An 18,737-nucleotide genomic window follows, 5' to 3' on the forward strand; every position below is an offset into this window, starting at 1 on the left:
AACCTTATCAGTTTAAATGATTCACAGGTACCTTGCAGTCATTTGTTAATTGTTTTAGCAAAAGCCCTGTCTGATTTTGGGAATCTATGCCCCACTGTAATTAGGGTCATTGCCAATTAGTATAATAAGCCCTATCCCTAATACCTATAATGGATTTAATTCCTTACTACCTCCTAGATAGTCTATAGGCTACCCCAAAAGAGCAGCCACTAAAATCTCCACCACAATCAAAGCAGTATGGTAAAGTGGGGAAGGTACCAGCTTTGGAGTTGAGTAGGTTTGAGAGCCTGGCTCCACCATTTACTACTTGTGTGTCCTTGGTCTAGTATATCTTTTTGTAGCTAATATTAAAATTGGAATAACTACCTCAGAGAGTTAAGATTAAATAAAATAATGTTTATAAAATTCCCATAAAAGTTCAGATGTTGTTATAACTACTGTTTATTGACTCCCTTTACAGACACTTTGCTGAATTCTTTGCTTAAAGAATTTCATTTAATGGTTATAAAAAAAAACTGAGAAAGTATTAACTGTCTTCTGTAGAGCAGACTGGATATCTGGACTGATCCTCCCACTGAAAATACCTCCCCCAAAATTTTGGGTAAAACATGTTTTTCAAATCTTCTGAAAAGCTTCTAAGATCTGCTATGGCAGTAAGAATTTTGCAGACCAAAAGCTAAAGTGAAAGCAGAAGACTTCTAGCTATGGAGAAGTGAAAAGATCCACATCCTGTTCCCAAAAGGCAGCTATAAAACTAAATTTGTCTAAAACAATCATTTGAGATCTCTAGAAATCAACCAAAGACAACAAATTGAGAAGATCTTATCTTCTCAAAACTGCTGAACTTGAAGTAAATCTTTAGGCAGTCTATGGCATTCTTGCCTGAGACTGCCCTTATTCTACACCCCAGTTCTTTCAGTATGGTAGTTCTAGCAGAGTGGAGCTAGCTATGAAAATTAGCAGCTTTGTTTGCCAGAAGGGGCTGACAGGTTTGGGAGTGGAAGATGGGAAACTCACACTCACAGTAGCAAATGGAAAAAGCTGCAGCTCTCCTAGCTTGAGCTTGAAGTCCTGGTTGGGACTGCAGCAGCCAAGAAAACTAGCCAGAAATTTAACAGGGATCTTCCAGGGAAGTGTTGGAAATAAGAGTCATAGAGGGGGTTTATAAATTATCCACACATCCCTGGAGACTAGGGAAGCTACACAAACATGCAGCCCCCAACAGAATTCAAGCTCTTCACACATTCCTGGCTGACTGGGAGGCTGAGTACATGTACAGAGGAGAACTGAGAAAGCCAGATGGAAAGTAAAAGTCATGGTAAATTTGAAAACTACCTGAACTTTGAATGCACTCTCCAACCCACATACAAACTGCCATGACACGTCACTAAGCTATGAAGAATACGAGTAACCCCTAGGCTAAAAAATAAAACTGAGAATTTAACAGAAAATGGAGCAGAGACAGCAGCAAACTACAGGGGAGGCAGATTAAATCCAGTCAAATTACTTAAAAACAAATAGCAACAACAACAAAAAGCAGCAGTAAACAAACAAAAAGTTCATGTGGAAAATCAGAATCAAAAGTTTCTACAATATATAATTTTTCATGTCCGGTTGGTTATCAACACAAATTTACAACACATGTAAAAGGAAAAGAAGCAGGAAAGTGTAACCCATTCTTGGGGATGGGGAAAGGGCAGAGCATGCAATAAAAGTTGTCTCTGAGTGGACCCGTATGTTGAATTTAGCAGGCATAGATTTCAAAGTAGCTATCAAATATTTGTTCAAAGAATTAACAAAAGCTATTTTTTAAAAATTAAAGGAAAACATGATAGAGACTCCACAATGGCAATAAAGAAATATAAATTATCTAAAACAAGCAAATGAAACTTGTATAATAACCCAGATGAAAAATATACTAAATGGGCTCAAGAACAGATATGAGATAACAGACAGAAGAACTTGAAACAAGTAATAGAAATAATATAATCTGAAGAAGAGACAATAAATTGAAGAAAAATTAGCAGAGCCTCGGAGACACATGGAATGACGTTTAGCCTACCAAGACAGGTATAATAGGGATCCCAAAAAGAGAAAAGTGGCAGGAAAATTTTTTTTCAATTAAATAATGATCAAAAACTTCTCAAACTTGATGGAAAAACATTAATCTACAGATTTGAGGAACTCATCAAACTCCAAGCAAGAAAAATTCAGAGATCCTCGCCTAAACACATCGTAGACAAACTACTCAAAGAAAATTCTTAAAACAACAAGAAAAAAAATAACACATTGTATAGAGGGCAACAACAATATACTCAACAGGTGACTTAGCATCAGAAACAAGGAGGCAAGAGGTACTGGAATAATATATTCAAAGTGCAGCAAGAAAAAAAATCAAGAATTCTATGTCCAGTGAAACTATCCTTCAAAACTGAAGATAAAACAAAACATTCCCAGATAAATTTGTGGCTAGCAGACTTGCAAGAAATACTAAAGGAATTCTAAAAACACAAAAATCCTTCAAATTCAAGGAAATGATATCAGGCAGTAACTTGAATCCACAGGAAGAAATAAGAAGCACTGGAAGTGGTAAACATGTAGGCAAATATAAAAGACTATATAAATGTGTTTTTCTTTTTTCTTAATTTCTTTACATGATGTAAGAGCTTATAAAGCAATAATTATTGAACTATATTGTTGAGTTAATTACATAGTATATATAACATAATCAGAAAGTAGAAGGGGAAGAAATGGAGATAAATTGAAATGAAGTGGCTTTACTTTAATGAAATCAAGCCAGTATTAACATGAAGTAGATTGTGATAAAGTAATATACATATTGGAATTTTTTGAGCAATTGCTAAGAAAAAAATTTTTTTAAATTTTCGTTAGAGAATATTGGGGAAAAGTGTGCTTTTCCAGGACCCATTCTGCTCCAAGTCAAGTAGTTGTCCTTCAGTCTTGTTGTGGAGGGCGCACCTCAGCTCTAAGTCCAGTCACCGTTTTCAATCTAGTTGCAGGGGACACAGCCCACCATCCCATGCTGGAATTGAACTGGCAACCCTCTAGCTAAGAGCTCACGCTCTAGCCAACTGAGTCGTCCAGCAACCCCCAAGTCATTGTTTTCAATCTAGTTGTGGAGGGTGCAGTTAGGAGCACTGCTTTCTAACCAACTGAGCCAACTGGCTGCCCCAAGAAAATTTTTAAGCAGTATAAAAATCAAAAGAATTAAAATGGTACACTTAAAAATATCAAACAACAAAAAAGACAGTAAAGGAGGAATAGAGAAACAAAGAAGATATGAGACACAGAAAACAAATACCAACATGGCACATGTAAATTCAACCATATAAAAGTACACATTAAATGGGAATTAACCAAACACTTCTGTCAAAAAGCAGAGATTTTCAGATTGAATAAAAAAATAAGACCAAGTATATGCTGTCGATAAGAGACATGCTTTATATTCAAATACACAAGTAGGTTGAAAGTTTTACTATCATTTTATAGAAATAGGCCATGAAAACAGTAACTTTAAGAGAGTTGAAGGTGCTATATCATTTTCAGACAAAATAGACTTTAAGACAAGTACTGTTACTATAGAAAAAGAAATTTCATAACAAAATGGTCAATATATCAAGAATATGTATCAATTATAAATGCATCACACCGAACAACAGAGCCCTAAATACATGAGGTAAAATCTGAAATGAGACATAAACACCATTGGGGAGTTCTATCCCATTATCATTGATTGATAGAAAAACAAGACAGAAAATCAGCAAAGTCATAGAAGAGTTGGACAGCACCTTCAACCAACTTTACCTACCTTATACAATCATATTATACATATATAACAATAGCAAAATACATTCTTTTCAAGTGCACATGGAACATCCTCCAAGCTAAATTATATGCCAGACCATAAAACAAGTCTCAATAGATTTTTTTTAATTGAAAATGTTCAAAGTATATTTTGTGACCACAACAGATTTATTATAAACTATAAATTCACAGAAAAAAAAATAGGAAATCCTCAAGTATATGAAAATTTTGTTTTAACTTTTGATTTTTTTTAATCAAAAAAGGCTTCGATTTTCTTAAAACTAAAGTTTATTGGGGTGACAATTGTTAGTAAAGTCACATAGATTTCAGGTATACAATTCTGTAATACATTATTTATATCTCACATTGTGCGTTCACCACCCAGTCAGTTCTTTTTCCATCACCATATATTAGACCTCATTTACTCTCTTCTAGAGCCCCCCTTCCCCCTAACCTTCTGATAACCTCTAACTATTGTCTGTGTCTATGAGATTTTGTTCCTTCATTTGTTTGTCTTGTTCTTTTGTTGTTTTCAGTGTTACATACAACATATCAGTGAAATCATATGGTTCCCTTCTTTTTCTGTCTGACTTATTTTACTTAACATTCTAATCTGAAGATCCATCCATGTTGTCACAAATGGTACTATTTCATCTTTTCTTACCGCCGAAGAGTATTCCATTGTGACTATATACCACAACTTCTTTATCCATTCATCTATCGAAGGACATTTTGGTTGTTTCCATGTCTTGGCCACCGCAAATAAAGCTGCTATGAACATTGGAGCACACATGTCTTTATGGATAAACGTTTTCAGATTTTTTGAGTATATACTCAGGAGAGGTATTGCTGGGTCATATGGTAATTCTGTTCTTAATTTTTGAGGAACCTCCACACTGCCTTCCATAATGGCTGCACCAGTCTGCATTCCCACCAACAGTGTATGAGTGTTCCTTTTTCTCCACAGCCTCTCCAACACTTGTTACTATTTGTCTTGTTGATGATAGCCATTCTAACTGGTGTGAGCTGATATCTCATTGTGGTTTTTATTTGCAATTCTCTGATGGTTAGTGATGTTGAGCACTTTTTCACATGTGTATTTGCCATTTGTATGTCCTCTTTGGAGAAATGTCTCTTCAGGTCCTATGATCATTTTTCAATTGGGTTGTTTGTTTTTTTGTTGTTGAGTTGTATGAGTTCCTTGTGTATTTTGGATATTAGCCCATTATCAGAGGTGCTGTTAGCAAAATTTCTTCTCCCATTCTGCTGGTTGCCTCTTTATTTTGTCAATGGTTTCTTTGCTGTGCAGAAGCTTTTAAATTTTGATATAGTTCCATTCATTTATTTTAGCTTTTATTTCCCTTACCTTTGGAGTCAAATTCATAAAATGCTCTTTGACCCAAGGTCCATAAGTTAATACCTATGTTTTCTTCTATGCAGTTTATTGTGTCAGGTCTTATGCTTAAGTCTTTGATCCATTTCGAATTAATTTTGGTACACGGTGACAGATAGCAGTCCAATTTCATTCTTTTGCACGTGGCTTTCCAATTCTTCCAGCACCATTTATTGAAGAGGCTGTCTTTTCTCCATTATCTACTTATTTTCCATCTGTACCTATTTTATTAAGTGTTTTAATCATAAATTTTTTTGGCTTCTTTGTCAAAGATTATCTGTCCATATTTTTGTGGGTTTATTTCTGGGTTCTCAGTTCTGTTCCATTGATCTGTGTGTCTGTTTTTCTGCCAATACCATGCTGTTTTGATTATTATTGCCCTGTAGTACAAACTAAAGTCAGGGAGTGTGATACCTCCAGCATTGTTCTTTTTTCTTGGGATTTTTTGCTATTTGCTATTCAGGATTTTTTGTGGTTCCATACAAATCTGATTTGTTTTGGTTCTATTTTGTTAAAAAATTCCATTGGGATGTTGATTAAATCTGTATATTGCCTTGGGTAATACGACCATTTTAACTACATTGATTCTTCCAATCCATGAACATGGAATGTCTTTCCATTTCTTGTGTCTTCTTCAGTTTCTTTTAAAATGTCTTATAGTTTTCAGCATATAGGGCTTTCACATCCTTGGTTAAGTTTATTCCTAGGTGTTGCATTCTTTTTGCTGCAATTGCAAAAGGAATTGTTTTTTGTATTTCTTTTTCTGAGATTTCATCATTAGCATATAGGAATGTAATGGACTTTTGTACGTTGATTTTGTGCTGGCAACTTTACTGTATTTGTTGATTGTTTCTAATAGCTTTTTGGTGGAGTCTTTAGGGTTTTCTATATATAGCATCATGTCATCTGCAAAGAGTGATAATTTAACTTCTTCATTCCCAATTTGGATGCCTTTTATTTCTTTCGCCTGATTTCTCTGGTGAGGACTTCCAACATTATGTTGAAAAGCAGAGGTGATAGGGGACAGCCCTGTCATGTTCCTGAACGTAGAGCAAAGGGCTTCAGTTTTTCACTAATTATGAGATTAGCAAGGGTTTGTCATATATGACCTTTATTATGTTAAGGTATTTTTCTTCTATACCTATTTTATTAAGTGCGTTAATCATAAATGGATGTTGTATCTTGCCAAATGCTTTTTCTGCACCAATTGATAAAATCATGATTTTTGTTCTTTATTTTGTTTATGTGATGTATCACATTGATAGATTTACATATGTTGAACCATCCTTGTGCCCCTGGGATGAACTCCACTTGGTCGTGATGAATAATCTTTTTAATGCATTGTTGCATTCGATTTGCTAGAATTTTGTTTAGGATTTTTGCATCTGTATTCATCAGAGATATGGGTCTGTAGTTTTCTTTATTAAAAAAAATGACTTTATTAGGGAAGGGGAACAGGACTTGATTGGGGAACAGTGTGTACTTCCAGGACTTTTTTCCAAGTCAAGTTGTTGTCCTTTCAATCTTAGTTGTGGAGGGTGCCATTCAGCTTCAAGTTGTCCTTTCAGTCTTAGTTGTGGAGGGCGCAGCTCAGCTCCACGTCCAGTTGCCGTTGCAGAAGTCACAACCCACCATCCCTTGCGGAAGTCGAGGAATCGAACTGGCAACCTTCTGGTTGAGAGCCCACTGGCCCATGTGGGAATCGAACCGGCAATATTCGGAGTTAGAAGCATGGAACTCTAACCTCCTGAGCCACTGGGCCGGCCCCTTTAGTTTTCTTTTTTGTGTTATCCTCACCAGGTTTTGGTATCAGGTAATGTTGGCCTCATAAAATGAGTTAGGCAGTATCGTCTCTTCTTCAGTTTTTTGAAAAAGTTTGAATAGGACAGGTATTAGATCCGCTTTGAAGGTTTGTAGAATTCACTAGTAAAGCCATCTGGTCCCGGACTTTTGCTGTTGGGAAGGTTAAAGATGACTGATTCAATTTCCTTACTGGTGATCGGTCTATTTAGATTTCCCAGTTCTTCGTGATTCAGCCTAGGAAGACTATATGTTTCTAAGAACTTGTCCATTCCTTTTAGGTTATTGAATTTGGTGGTATATAGTCCTTCATAGTATTTTTAGATGATCCTTGGTATTTCTGTCGTGTCCGTGATAACTTCCCCTCTTTCATTTATGATTTTATTAGTGTCTTTTCTCTTTTCTCTTAGTGAGTCTAGCCAAGGGTTTGTCAATTTTGTTAATCTTTTCAAAGAACCAGCTCTTTGTCACATTTTCTTTTCTATTGTCTTTTTATTCTCTGTTTCATTTAGTTTTGCTCTGATTTTTATTATTTCCTTTCTTCTGCTGACCTTGGGTTTCATTTGTTCTTCTTTTTCTAGTTCTTTAAGGTGTAACATAAGATATGTATTTTGGAATTTTCTTGTTTCTTGTAATAGGCCTGTAATGATATAAATTTCCCTCTTAAAACTTCTTTCGCTGCATCCCCAAAATTTTGGTAGGATGTATTTTCATTCTCATTTGTTTCTATGTATCTTTTCATCTCTCCTCTTATTTCTTGTTTTACTCAGTAGTGTTTTAAAAGGATGTTGTATAATCTCAACATATTTGTGATTTTTCCTGCTTTCTTTTTGCAGTTGATATCCAATTTCACAGCCTTATGTTCAGTGAATATGCTTGGTATGATTTCAGTTCTTAAATTTGCTAGGCTAGTTTTGTGTCCCAATATATGGTCTATTCTTGAGAATATTCCATGTACACCAGAAAAGAATGTATAGTCTGATGTTCTAGAATGAAGTGCTCTATAAATGTCAATTATGTCCATTTTGTTTAGTGTGTCATTTAGGGCTGCTATTTCTTTATTTATTTTCTGTTTCCATGATCTATCCATAGCCGTCAATGAAGTATTTAGGTCCCACACTATACTTGTGTTTTGGTCAAGTTCTCCCTTTAGTTTTGCTAGTAGTTGCTTGGTATATCTCGGTGTTCCCTGATTGAGGGCGTAAATATTGATGACTGTTATGTCTTCTTGTTGTGTAGTCCCCTTTACCATTATAAAATGTTCATCTTTGTCTCTTGTTACCATTTTTATCCTGAAGTCTGTTTCATCTGATATCAATCAATATGGCTACACCTGATTTTCTCTGGATACCATTTGCATGGAGTGTCAATTTCCACCCTTTCATTTTGAGTCTGTGTCTGTCCTTGTAGCTGAGATGTGTCTCTTGGAGGCAGCATATGGGTGGGTTTACTTTTTTTTTATCCAATCTTCTGCTCTGTGCCTTTTTCTTGGTGAGTTCAGTCCATTTACATTTAGGGTGATTATTGATATGTGAGGATTTCCTATCATTCTACCTTTAGTTTTCTGGTAAGACTGTGTCTCCATTGTTTCTTTGCCTTTTTGTTGTTGTCTATTATTTCTGTGTGGTGGTATTCTATGATGTTTCCCTCTGTTTCTTCTTTTATTACATTACATCTTTCAGTTCTAGAATTTTTTTGGGTGGTTACCATTAAGTTTGTGTAAAAGGAAGTTTCATATTTAGAGTATTCAATTTTCTTCAGCATGCTTCCTTTCTCCATTCCCATATTCTGGTTCAGGCCTTTACTCTCCCCCTTTTATGTTTTGGTTTTTACAAATTATCCCTATTGATGCTGGTCAAATAGCCTCCTTCAGTATTTCTTGTAGTGCAGGTCGTGTATTAGAAAATTCCCTCAGCTTCTTATGTCTGGAAAGTCTTTATTCCTCCTTCATATCTAAAGGATATTTTTGCTGAATATATTATTCTTGGCTCATAATTTCTCTCTTTCAATAGTTTGAATATTTGGTTCCACTCCTCCTGGCTTGTAGTGTTTCTGCTGAAAAATCTGATGGTAATCTAATGGGCTTTCCTTTGTAGGTTACCATCTTCTTTTCCCTGGCTGCCTTGAGGATTCTTTGTCATTAATTTTTGACAACTTCAATACAGTGTGCCTTGGAGAAGGTCTGGTGGGGTTGACATAATTAGATTTTCTCTTTTCTTCTTGGATTCGAGGATCCATTCTTTCAACAGGTTTTGGAAGTTCTTGTCAACTGTTTGTTTGAATATACTCTCTGTTCCCTTCTCTCTTTCTTCTCCTTCTGGAATGCCCATTATTCTTATATTGCTCTTTCAGATAGAGTCAGAAAGTTCTTGTAGAGTTCTTTCATTTCTTTTAAGTCTCAAGTATCTTTCTTCTTCCATCTGTGTCATTTCCAGATTTCTATCTTTGATGTCACTGGTTTTTCTCCTCCATCTGGTCAACTCTACTACCTAAACTGGCTATTTCATTGTTCATTTGTTTTATTGAGTTCTTAATTTCCAGAAATTCTGTTTGTTTTTGTTGTTTTTTTTTTTATTTTAATCTCTTTGGTGAAATGTTCATTTGTTCCTTGTTTGTGTTTCTGAGTTCATTAAACTGCCTGTCTGTGGATTTTTTTGTTTGTTTGTTTGTTTGTTTTGTGTCTCGTTGAGTTTATTAAGAACTGCAATCTTGAATCCTCTGTTATTTAAGTCACATATTTCCACTTCTTTAAGTTCATTTTCTGGAGACTTTCATTTTCTTCCTGAGCTGTGTTGTTACCTTGGCTATTCTTGGCAATTAATAATTTATTATTTCTCTTCTTAGACATCTATAGTAGTGGGTTCTGCAACAGGTTGATGGGAAGAGGACTTTGTTTTGCTTTCCTGTAGGTGCTGGTGGAATGTTTTATTTCCTCTCCATCTACAGCCTTTTATTCTCTCTCACACTGTAGTGTTATATTTTCTCTGCACTATTGCGGCTTTTCACAGAATGGGGGGATTCCCTGGAAGGCGGGTTTCTGTTCTGTGAATAGTTCACATGGGTCATAGGGCGCCAACTCCGTGGGGTGATTTGGAGAGCTTCTGAAGTTCCAAAGCTGTTCCTGCACTTGATTTAGAGCCTGTGTGTTTCACCAGCTCTGTTTACTCTTTTAGATGTTTTCAGTAGTGCATCTCTTAGTCTTGCCTGTCTGCTAAGCAGGGCGTCCTTTGTAGAGTTATAGTTGCTCAACTGGTTGTAAATTCCAGGCAAGATTTCAAGAGACTTACCTCACGCCGCCATTTTTATGACATCATCAAAATGTATAGAAATTAGACAACACACTTCTAAATAACTTTTGGGTCAAAAAAGGAATCGCAAAGGAAATAAATTGTTTTCAATTGAATGAAAACTACAGATTAGTATACCTTAAAAATCCTTAAGAAAAGATTAGCTAACTGATTTTAGTAACATAAAATATTATTATATACCATAAAAAATCCTTAAAAAACAATAAGAAAACGAAGTCCAGTAACAAAAAGTATATGTCAGAGCCAAGTGGGATTTATCCCAGGAATGTAGGAATGCAAGATTTGTTTAATATCCAAAAACTCAATTAATGTAATACACCATTTTAATAAAAGACAAAACTAAATGATTATCTCAATAGATGTAGAAAAAAGCATTTGACAAAATTCAATATTAGTGATAAAAATTCACAACAATCCCCTTAAAGATAGAAGGGAATTTCCTCAACTTGTTAAAAGGTATCATTGAGCTACATCTACAGCTAACATGATACTTAGTGGCGAAAGACAGATCTTTCTTCCTAAGACCAGGAACATGGGACAGATGCCTGCTTTTGCTACTTCTACTCAACATTGAACTAGAGTTTCTAGCCAGCGTAATAGACAAGAAAAAGAAAAGCATACAGATTCAAAGGGAAGAGTGAAGAAGTCTTTATTCACAGATCATATAATCTTGTGTGCAGGAAAATCCTAAGGAAACTACAAAATTAGAGAGAGAGAGAGAGAGAGAGAGAGAGAGAGAGAGAGAGAAGGGAGGGGAGGGGAAGGGAAGGGAAGGGAAGGGAAAGGAAAGAAGGAAGGAAGGAAGGAAAGAAAGAAAGAAGGAAGGAAAGAAGACTACTAGAACTAATAATTTTACTCAAGGTCCCAGGGTACAAGATCAGTATACAAAATCATTGTATTTCTATGTGCTATCAATGAAATATTCCAAAAATGAAATTAAGACAAGGATTCCATTCCCAATAGAATCAAAAAGAATAGGATACGTGTAAATAAGTTTAACCGAAAAAAGTGTGAGAATCAACACTCTCAAGAGAGTTAAAGAAGATCTGAATAAATAGTACTATATTCATTGTTTGTGTATTTGAAAACTCGATAAGATAGCAATTTTCCCTAAATAGATTCAACACAATCACTATAATATCCCAGAAATGTGTTTTAAAATTGACAAGCTTGTCCTAAAATTATGTGGAAATGCAAGGGACATAGAATAAGATATAGTGGTATTGGCCTAAGTACAGACAGATTTATCAATACAACAGAAATGAGAGTTCATTAATAAATTTTCACATTTATATTCAGTTGATCTTTGGTGAAGGTGTCACTGCAATTCAGTGGGGAAAAGAGAATTTTTTTTAAAAATGTGCCAAGATCATTAGATATCTGTTGCAAACCAATAAGTATAGCCTGTTACCTCACACCATAGCAAAACAAACAAGCAATATAGATCCTAGACCTAAGAAAACAGGAAACAATTTTTGTAACCTTGGATTTGTCAAAGATATGACAATAAAAGCATGATCCACAAGAGAAAAAGTGTTGAATTGGACTTCATAAAAGTTAAAAAATTTCTTCAAAAGACATTAAGAAAATGAAAAGAGAAGCTACAAACTGGGAGACAATATTTATAAATCATGCCAAGTCTGACGATTAAGTTTGCGAACTTGTTGCAATGATGTTGCTAACCTTTTTTGAAATCAAGGGATTACTCATTATGAATTTGTACCAACTGGACAAATAGTTTACCAAGTTTACTATTTGGAAGTGCTGAAAAGGCTGCATGAAAAAGTTAGGCGAAAATTGTCTGAATTTTTCACCAACAATTCATTGTTTTTGCATCATGACAATGCAGCAGCTCACATGCCACTGTCTGTGAGGGAGGTTTTAGCCAATAAACAAATAACTATATTGGAACACCCTCCCTCCCTACCTGGTCTGGTCCCCAATGACTTCTTTCTTTACCCGAAGATAAAGAAAATATTGAAAGGAAGACATTTTTTAAATTAGTTTCAGGTGTACAAAACATTGTAATAGACATTTACACCTCTTACAAAGTGATAACTCCCCTCCCCCAATCTACTACTACTCTGATATTGTATATAGCTGTTATAATTCCATTGACCCTACCTGGTAATATTAACATATTCTAATTACAGTGGTAAAATATTGATTCTATGAAATGTTAGGTGTGTATTTCTTTAATCCCAAGACCAACCACTAGAAAAATGATATTCAAGAGATAGATGGAAAACTGAAAAATGTTCAAATTTTCCAAAAGAGAGTAGACAAGGAAAAAATAGGAATAAGAAAACAATGGAGGAATAAACAATATAAACAATAAAATGGTAGACTTATTCCAGCCATAAAAATAATTACCTTAATGCAAATGGTATAATGATACCAATTGGAAAACAAAAATAGTCAGAAAGGATTATAAATAAAATGACCTAATGATATGCTGTCTACAAGAAACCCACTGCAGTTATAATGATGTAGGTAGTTTAAAAGTATGGAAAAAGATATATGATGTAAACACTAATCAAAAGAAAGCTGGGGTAGCTATATTAATATCAGACAAAGTAGACTAGAGCAAAGAAAGTACCAAGGATAAAGAAGGACATTACCTAATGATAAAATGATTGACTTACCAAGATGACATAATACTAAATGTGCATGCATATAACAAGGGAATGAAGGGAAAACTGACAGAACTGAAAGGGAAAGTAGACAAATCCACAGTTATCCTTGAAGATTTCAACATTGCGCATGCAGAAATAGAACCAGCAGACATGAAATCAGCCAGAATATAGAAGAACTCAACAATACCATCAACCAACTGGATCTGATTGACATTTCTTTACCACTCCATCCCCAAAAAAGTACATGGAACCATCACCGAAATAGAACATATCTTGAGTCATAAACCTCAAATTTAAAAGGTGAAATCATATAAAGAATGTTTTCTGACCAGGGTGGAATTAAATTAGAAATCAATAGTTTAAGGATAACAGTAAAGTCTTCAACTATTTGGAAATTGAACAACACATTTCTAAATAATTTAGGAGTCAAAGAGGAAGTCTCCAGTAAAATTAAGAAAATAAGTTAAACTGAATGAAATGAAAAAACTATATATATAATAAATATATAATATATATTATATACATACAACATACATATATATATATATGGAGTGCAGCTAAAGTAGTGCTTAGAAGGTAATTTGTAGCATTAAGTGCTAATATTAAAAAAGAAGAAAGGCCTTATATCTATAATTTAAGCATTCACCTTAAGAACTAGAAAAAGAAGAGAGTAACACAAATCCAAATCAAGCAGAAGGAAATAAATAATAAAGATAAAAGAAGAAAGCAATGAAATTGAAAGTTGAAAAAAATGGAAAATCAATGAAACCAAAGCTGTTTCTTTGAAAAGATCGATACAGTTGATCAACTTCTAGAAGAGTGACAAATAAAAAGCAATAAGGTACAAATTACCAATATCAGGAGAAAGGGCATATGCGTATCACTACAGTCTCTGCAGATACTAAAATGATAATAGACCAATGCTACAAACTATTCTACACACATAAATTTGACAACTTAGATGGAACGGACCAATTCCTTGAAAACCACAAACTACTTAAAACCACCTAAGATGAAATCAATAACACCAAACTATTAAATATATTGAATTTTTAATTTAAAACATTTCAAAAACTAAATATCCAGACCCAGAGGGTTTAACCGCTAAATTGAACCAAACATTTAAGAAAGAACACCTTTCCGCTTCCGGGGGCGTGGGTGGCGGCGCGCGGCTCCGTGACGGCTGCGGGTGGCGGTGACGTGGGGAGGACGCCTCCCAGCTCATGTTCCCGAAGGAGTTTGGAACGGCTGAGACCCTTCTCAATTCAGAAGCTCATAAGCCTCTGCAGCCTCGACAGCAGCAGGACGAGAGTGCCGAGCAGGAGCAGGAGCTTGCTGAGGTCTTCACGAAAACTTTACACTGCACTGCCCGGCTCAGTCGTTTCAATGACAGAGGAACCACCGCCAGTGTCCGCAGCTTGTTGCTTCGGCAGAAGCTTCATAAGTTGGAGTTTGGCCAACCTTTGTCCGGAGACTGCCGAGGAGTCCAAGGCTCTAATCCCAAGCCTGGAGGGACGAATTGATGATGAGGACCTACAGCAGATTCTTGATGATATCCAGACCCAGTGCAGCTTTCAGTCTGCTGCCGAGGGAACCACACCCCCAGCACAGCGCCACTGTCGCCCAGGATCGGGGCTGACCCGCACAGAAATTCTCCCGTCGCTGAAGACACTGGGGCTTCTTACGACGCACCGCTGACTACCTCATTCCATGGTTTTGGGCCCGTGTTATTTTTGATCCCTAATATTTCACGTTTTAATTTCAATGTGTTTATAGTTTTTAAAACTAACTAGAACATATAAAACTGGTATGGGGAACCAGTCTTATTTAAGTGCAAAAGGAAGACTTCGACCAGACCTGTATGATTGTTGGAAATTCTTTAGAAAGGGATGCTAGTGTTAATAACTGTGAGAAAGCCTCGGTTTCATTTGCTTAACCCAGGAGACCACCATGGAGAGCAGCTCACCATGGAGAGCAGTCACAGCTGAGTATAACTGCTAAGTACTGGGGGGCCATGGGCTTAATGTACACAGCAATTTTGCCTGTTTTCTTGGAGTGTCACAGAATGTAGATTTGGAGTAGGTGATCCTAAAATATTCTGTCACTGCCAAGTTAAGATTCTTTCCTTCATAGGCCGAAGTGAAGGTGTGAACGCACCAAAGTCTCTCTGTATGTGGCATTCTGTCCCAACCTCTGCCTTGCTGCTTGGCAACAGGTGTTCTGTGGTGGGGGTGATTTGGAAAGAGGGAGCCTGCCCCTTCTCCAGTCACTGCAGTGAAGTGACTGGAGCTGAGGCAAGTTCAGGGAAACACATTAATCCCTAAACATTCTAGCTTTATTTTTATCTGAAGGGAAGTATGCCTGTTTTCTTTACAATTTGGGAATTTTTCTTTGGAACACTTGTTGATTGCAAATGAATTCATAATCCACAGAAAGGGTTGAGGGAAGAACAAAGCTGGCTTTAAAAATCAAGATAGTTTTAGGTCAGCTGCTGGCTAAGGCAGAAATAAAATATTCTTATTTTTACAAATTCTGTCAATTTCTGAAATGACATGGTTTCTAAATGGCCAGTATTCTTATTGATCAATATTTGAAAGAAATGACAATTATTTCCTTCAAAAAATTGAAGGAAATAATCTTTCCACCCTTGGGCAACTTCACTTCTTTGAGACTCATCAGTGCTCTCAGTTGTGAAATGTGAATAATGATAGTATATTCCATAGATATTTTGAGAAGGTACAGCCCACTGGTGTCTGACATACATTATGTCCTGATAAATGTTAGCTGTCATTATGCTCAGTAGATGAGCAACTATATATACATAGGTGATAATCAGCTTGCTTCACAGAAATTAGTGCAAGAACTTGGTAGTATATCGACTTGTACTGGTACAAGACTATGAAACAAACCAAATTGCTTCCTTCTTAAGTGTGCAAATTACCGTTTAAGAGAGGTAGTTACATGTGCATTTGGCACCAAGCTGTAGATAGCAAGAACAGACCTGGAAGACTGACCTCAGTTATAGTCCAGGTGCATGAGGTACCTGGCGAGAGCAGTGCAGGGCCACCATCTTCACGACCCTGTATGCCAGGAGTCCGTGAGCTGTAGGAGAGTCCAAACGTGTGTAAAGTGGCCTGGATATAGTTAGGCACTAGCAAGTGGTAGTACGATGATTAGGAGCAGGTTTTGTAAAAATAACTCCTACTGAGGAATTACTTGTGGAAACAACCTCATGCTGTGTTCTAGACTCAGCCTAGAGAACGCGTTCTGCTGGACCTTGTTCTCCACAGTCCTGGACAGCAGCTCCCTGTTTAGTCACCAGGAGTCCCTGCAAACCCTTTAATCATCTCTGAAATATTTGTTCAGGCTTACTGTGCTATTTTGCAAAAGCAGAATTGGAGGACACTTTGAAACAAAACAAAAAGATACCATGTTGTCAAACCCTCACCTTTTTTTTAAACAAAACAAATCCACTTTATTTAATTTTCAATAAGTTTAAATCCTTGAGGGGTACAGCATTACACAGATTTTGTGTCCAATGGCCTTAGCAGTAAGGGTGCTAAACCAGGCCCCTGCTTCCATGAGCAAATGTTACCTTTATCCAGATTACTCTGGCTTTGTCCGGTTTGCCACCAGGGGTCACTGTGTTGTAAGAATGTCTCTTGCCTAGATAGAATTCAGTTTCATCTCCAGCATAAACACCTTCAGTTTTAAGAAGAGCTGTGTGCTCTCTGGTTCCAGAGACCCCACTTATTGTCAGCAAAACTGGCCTGGGACCCCAGCCTTCCAGACATATTTGTCATTTTAAAAGTCTGCCCAGCCGGCCGCCACACACCCCAAGATGGCGGGAAAAGGTAGGCCCAGAGAACCCTTCCTGAAAGTTCTAGTCATTATGTTCTTATTGAAATTTATTGAACTTGAGGCTTGAAAACTAGCATTACTGGATGGAGCCTGAGCACAAGTCATTTTTAAAAAACATTAATGTTTTAAGCTTATTAATAAACCATGAAGCCTACATAAAGACTTGTATGTAAATAATAAAAGCAGTATTATTCCTAATAGCCACAAACAATCCAAATACCCACAAACTGGTGAGTAGATAAACAAAAGGTGACCTATCCACACAGCAGAATACTATTTAAAAATAAGCACTGAAGCCCACAGGATATTCCAGTGGTGTGACTTATTTTTTTTTAACTTTTATTATGAAAAATTTTAAACATGCAGAAAAAAATGAAAGCCTAGTACACTGATCACCTGTATGTCCATCACCTACATTTAATAAATATCACTTGTAATACTTGCTTTATCTGTTTTTCTAGGAAGCATTTGAGAGCAGACAGCATGGCACTTCATTGAAATACTTACAAATGCATTTTAAAACTGACTTTCCTCTGCAGGCACTATTGGATTTAGGAACATTGGCAAGGATTTCCTGATACTTAATATTTAGTGAATACTCAAATGGCCCCTGAGGAGATTTCTGGGCCAAAGTTCAGACCTCCTGTTGGTGTAATTTAGTATTATATAAAAGTAGTTATCACTAAGGACCTAAACCGACACTTGACTTGTGAAAAGTATTGAAGAAATGCATGTAGTTACTGTCTTCAGGTTGCTGTAAGGAGCTCTAACTGGACAAAAATATCTGTATATGACCCAGAGATGAAAAATGGGCCTCCGTAGATTGCAGGCCCCAAGTAGAACTTGGTCAGCAGTGTGTCTGCGTATGGCTTCCTGGCTCGTCATTGTCAGCGTCAGGTGGATGAATGGAGACAGCACAGTGAAGGCAGGCCTGCTGCTAGAATGTGGAGTAACATTCAGACTTGTTAGGTGTGCCTCGTTTCCCTGTACATGGCACCTAGCAGTTACTTACTAGTAAATGTTGAGTTAAAGCAGCCTGCATGTTCAGAAGGGTCAGTGTGGAGCTGCAAGGAGAGCAAGAATGTTCCTGAAATAATAAAATTGGAGGAGAGGACTCGATGAGATAGGGTTGAGGTGGGGGGAAAAGAGCTCAGGAGGAACCTGGGGATTCTGAAAGACAAGACAAGCTGTCCAATAGCACCTTGTGCAGCAAGAAATACTCTGCACTGTCCGGTGCAGCAGCTGCTCGCCACATGTAGCTATTACTGTGCGCCTGAGGCTGGTAGGACTGGAACTGAACTTTAAACTTGATTCCTTTTAAATAGTCACGTACACCTCATGGCTACTGTATTGGACAGCACAGTTCTTAGTTCCCAAGACAAATGTCCTCATGCCATTGAAATCGAAGAGGATTTCACCAAGATGAACAGTGTTCACAGAGCAGCAGTAGTAATGGCAATAAATGTAAGAGTTATCACCTTTTAAGTCTTCCAGTATTTCTGTTTTGTAATTCTAATAAATGTGGTCCAGGCACAGGATTTTTCCAGGAAAAAAAGAGAAATCAAGAAAGAATACCAATTCTGCAACCTATTTTAGAACATAGACAGGGGGAAACACTCCCCAACTCATTTTATGAGGCAGTATTACCTGATATGAAACCAAAGATGGTACAGAGAAAACTACAGACCAATATCCCTCATGAACATTAGACACAAAAATTTTTAACAAAGTATTAGCAAGTTTAATCCAGTAATATGTGAAGAAATATATCATGACTAAATGCATTTTATCCTGGGAATGCAAGGCTGGTTCACTATTCAGAAATTAATGAATTGTAATTTACCATATTAAGAGTCTACAGAAGAAAACCCTCATGATCACATCAGTTGATGCAGAAAAATAATTTGAAAAAAT

At 36.5% G+C, this 18,737-nt stretch overlaps 1 protein-coding gene and 1 pseudogene across 6 annotated transcripts in view; both read left to right on the top strand.

Annotated features, from left to right (window-relative positions):
* Positions 1-18,737, top strand: part of KBTBD12 (kelch repeat and BTB domain containing 12) — a 129,863-nt gene that overhangs the window by 20,102 nt on the left and 91,024 nt on the right. For 2 of the 5 annotated variants that reach the window (XM_081078995.1, XM_081078996.1), the window contains one exon: positions 461-3,208. The exons of the other annotated variants lie outside the window; for them this stretch is intronic. In XM_081078995.1, the coding sequence (XP_080935121.1) occupies positions 461-519 (59 nt within the window). In that variant the 3' untranslated portion in view covers positions 520-3,208. Of the gene's footprint in view, positions 1-460; positions 3,209-18,737 lie in introns of those variants that run through there. 5 annotated transcript variants of the gene reach the window in all.
* On the top strand, positions 12,811-14,660 carry LOC308509735 (DNA-directed RNA polymerase II subunit RPB4-like; annotated as a pseudogene). The gene is made up of 2 exons: positions 12,811-12,815; positions 14,090-14,660. The product of its transcript is annotated as a DNA-directed RNA polymerase II subunit RPB4-like (transcript).

The sequence above is a fragment of the Rhinolophus hipposideros genome, assembly GCF_964194185.1.
Source record: "Rhinolophus hipposideros genome assembly, chromosome: 17".
NCBI lineage: Eukaryota > Metazoa > Chordata > Mammalia > Chiroptera > Rhinolophidae > Rhinolophus > Rhinolophus hipposideros.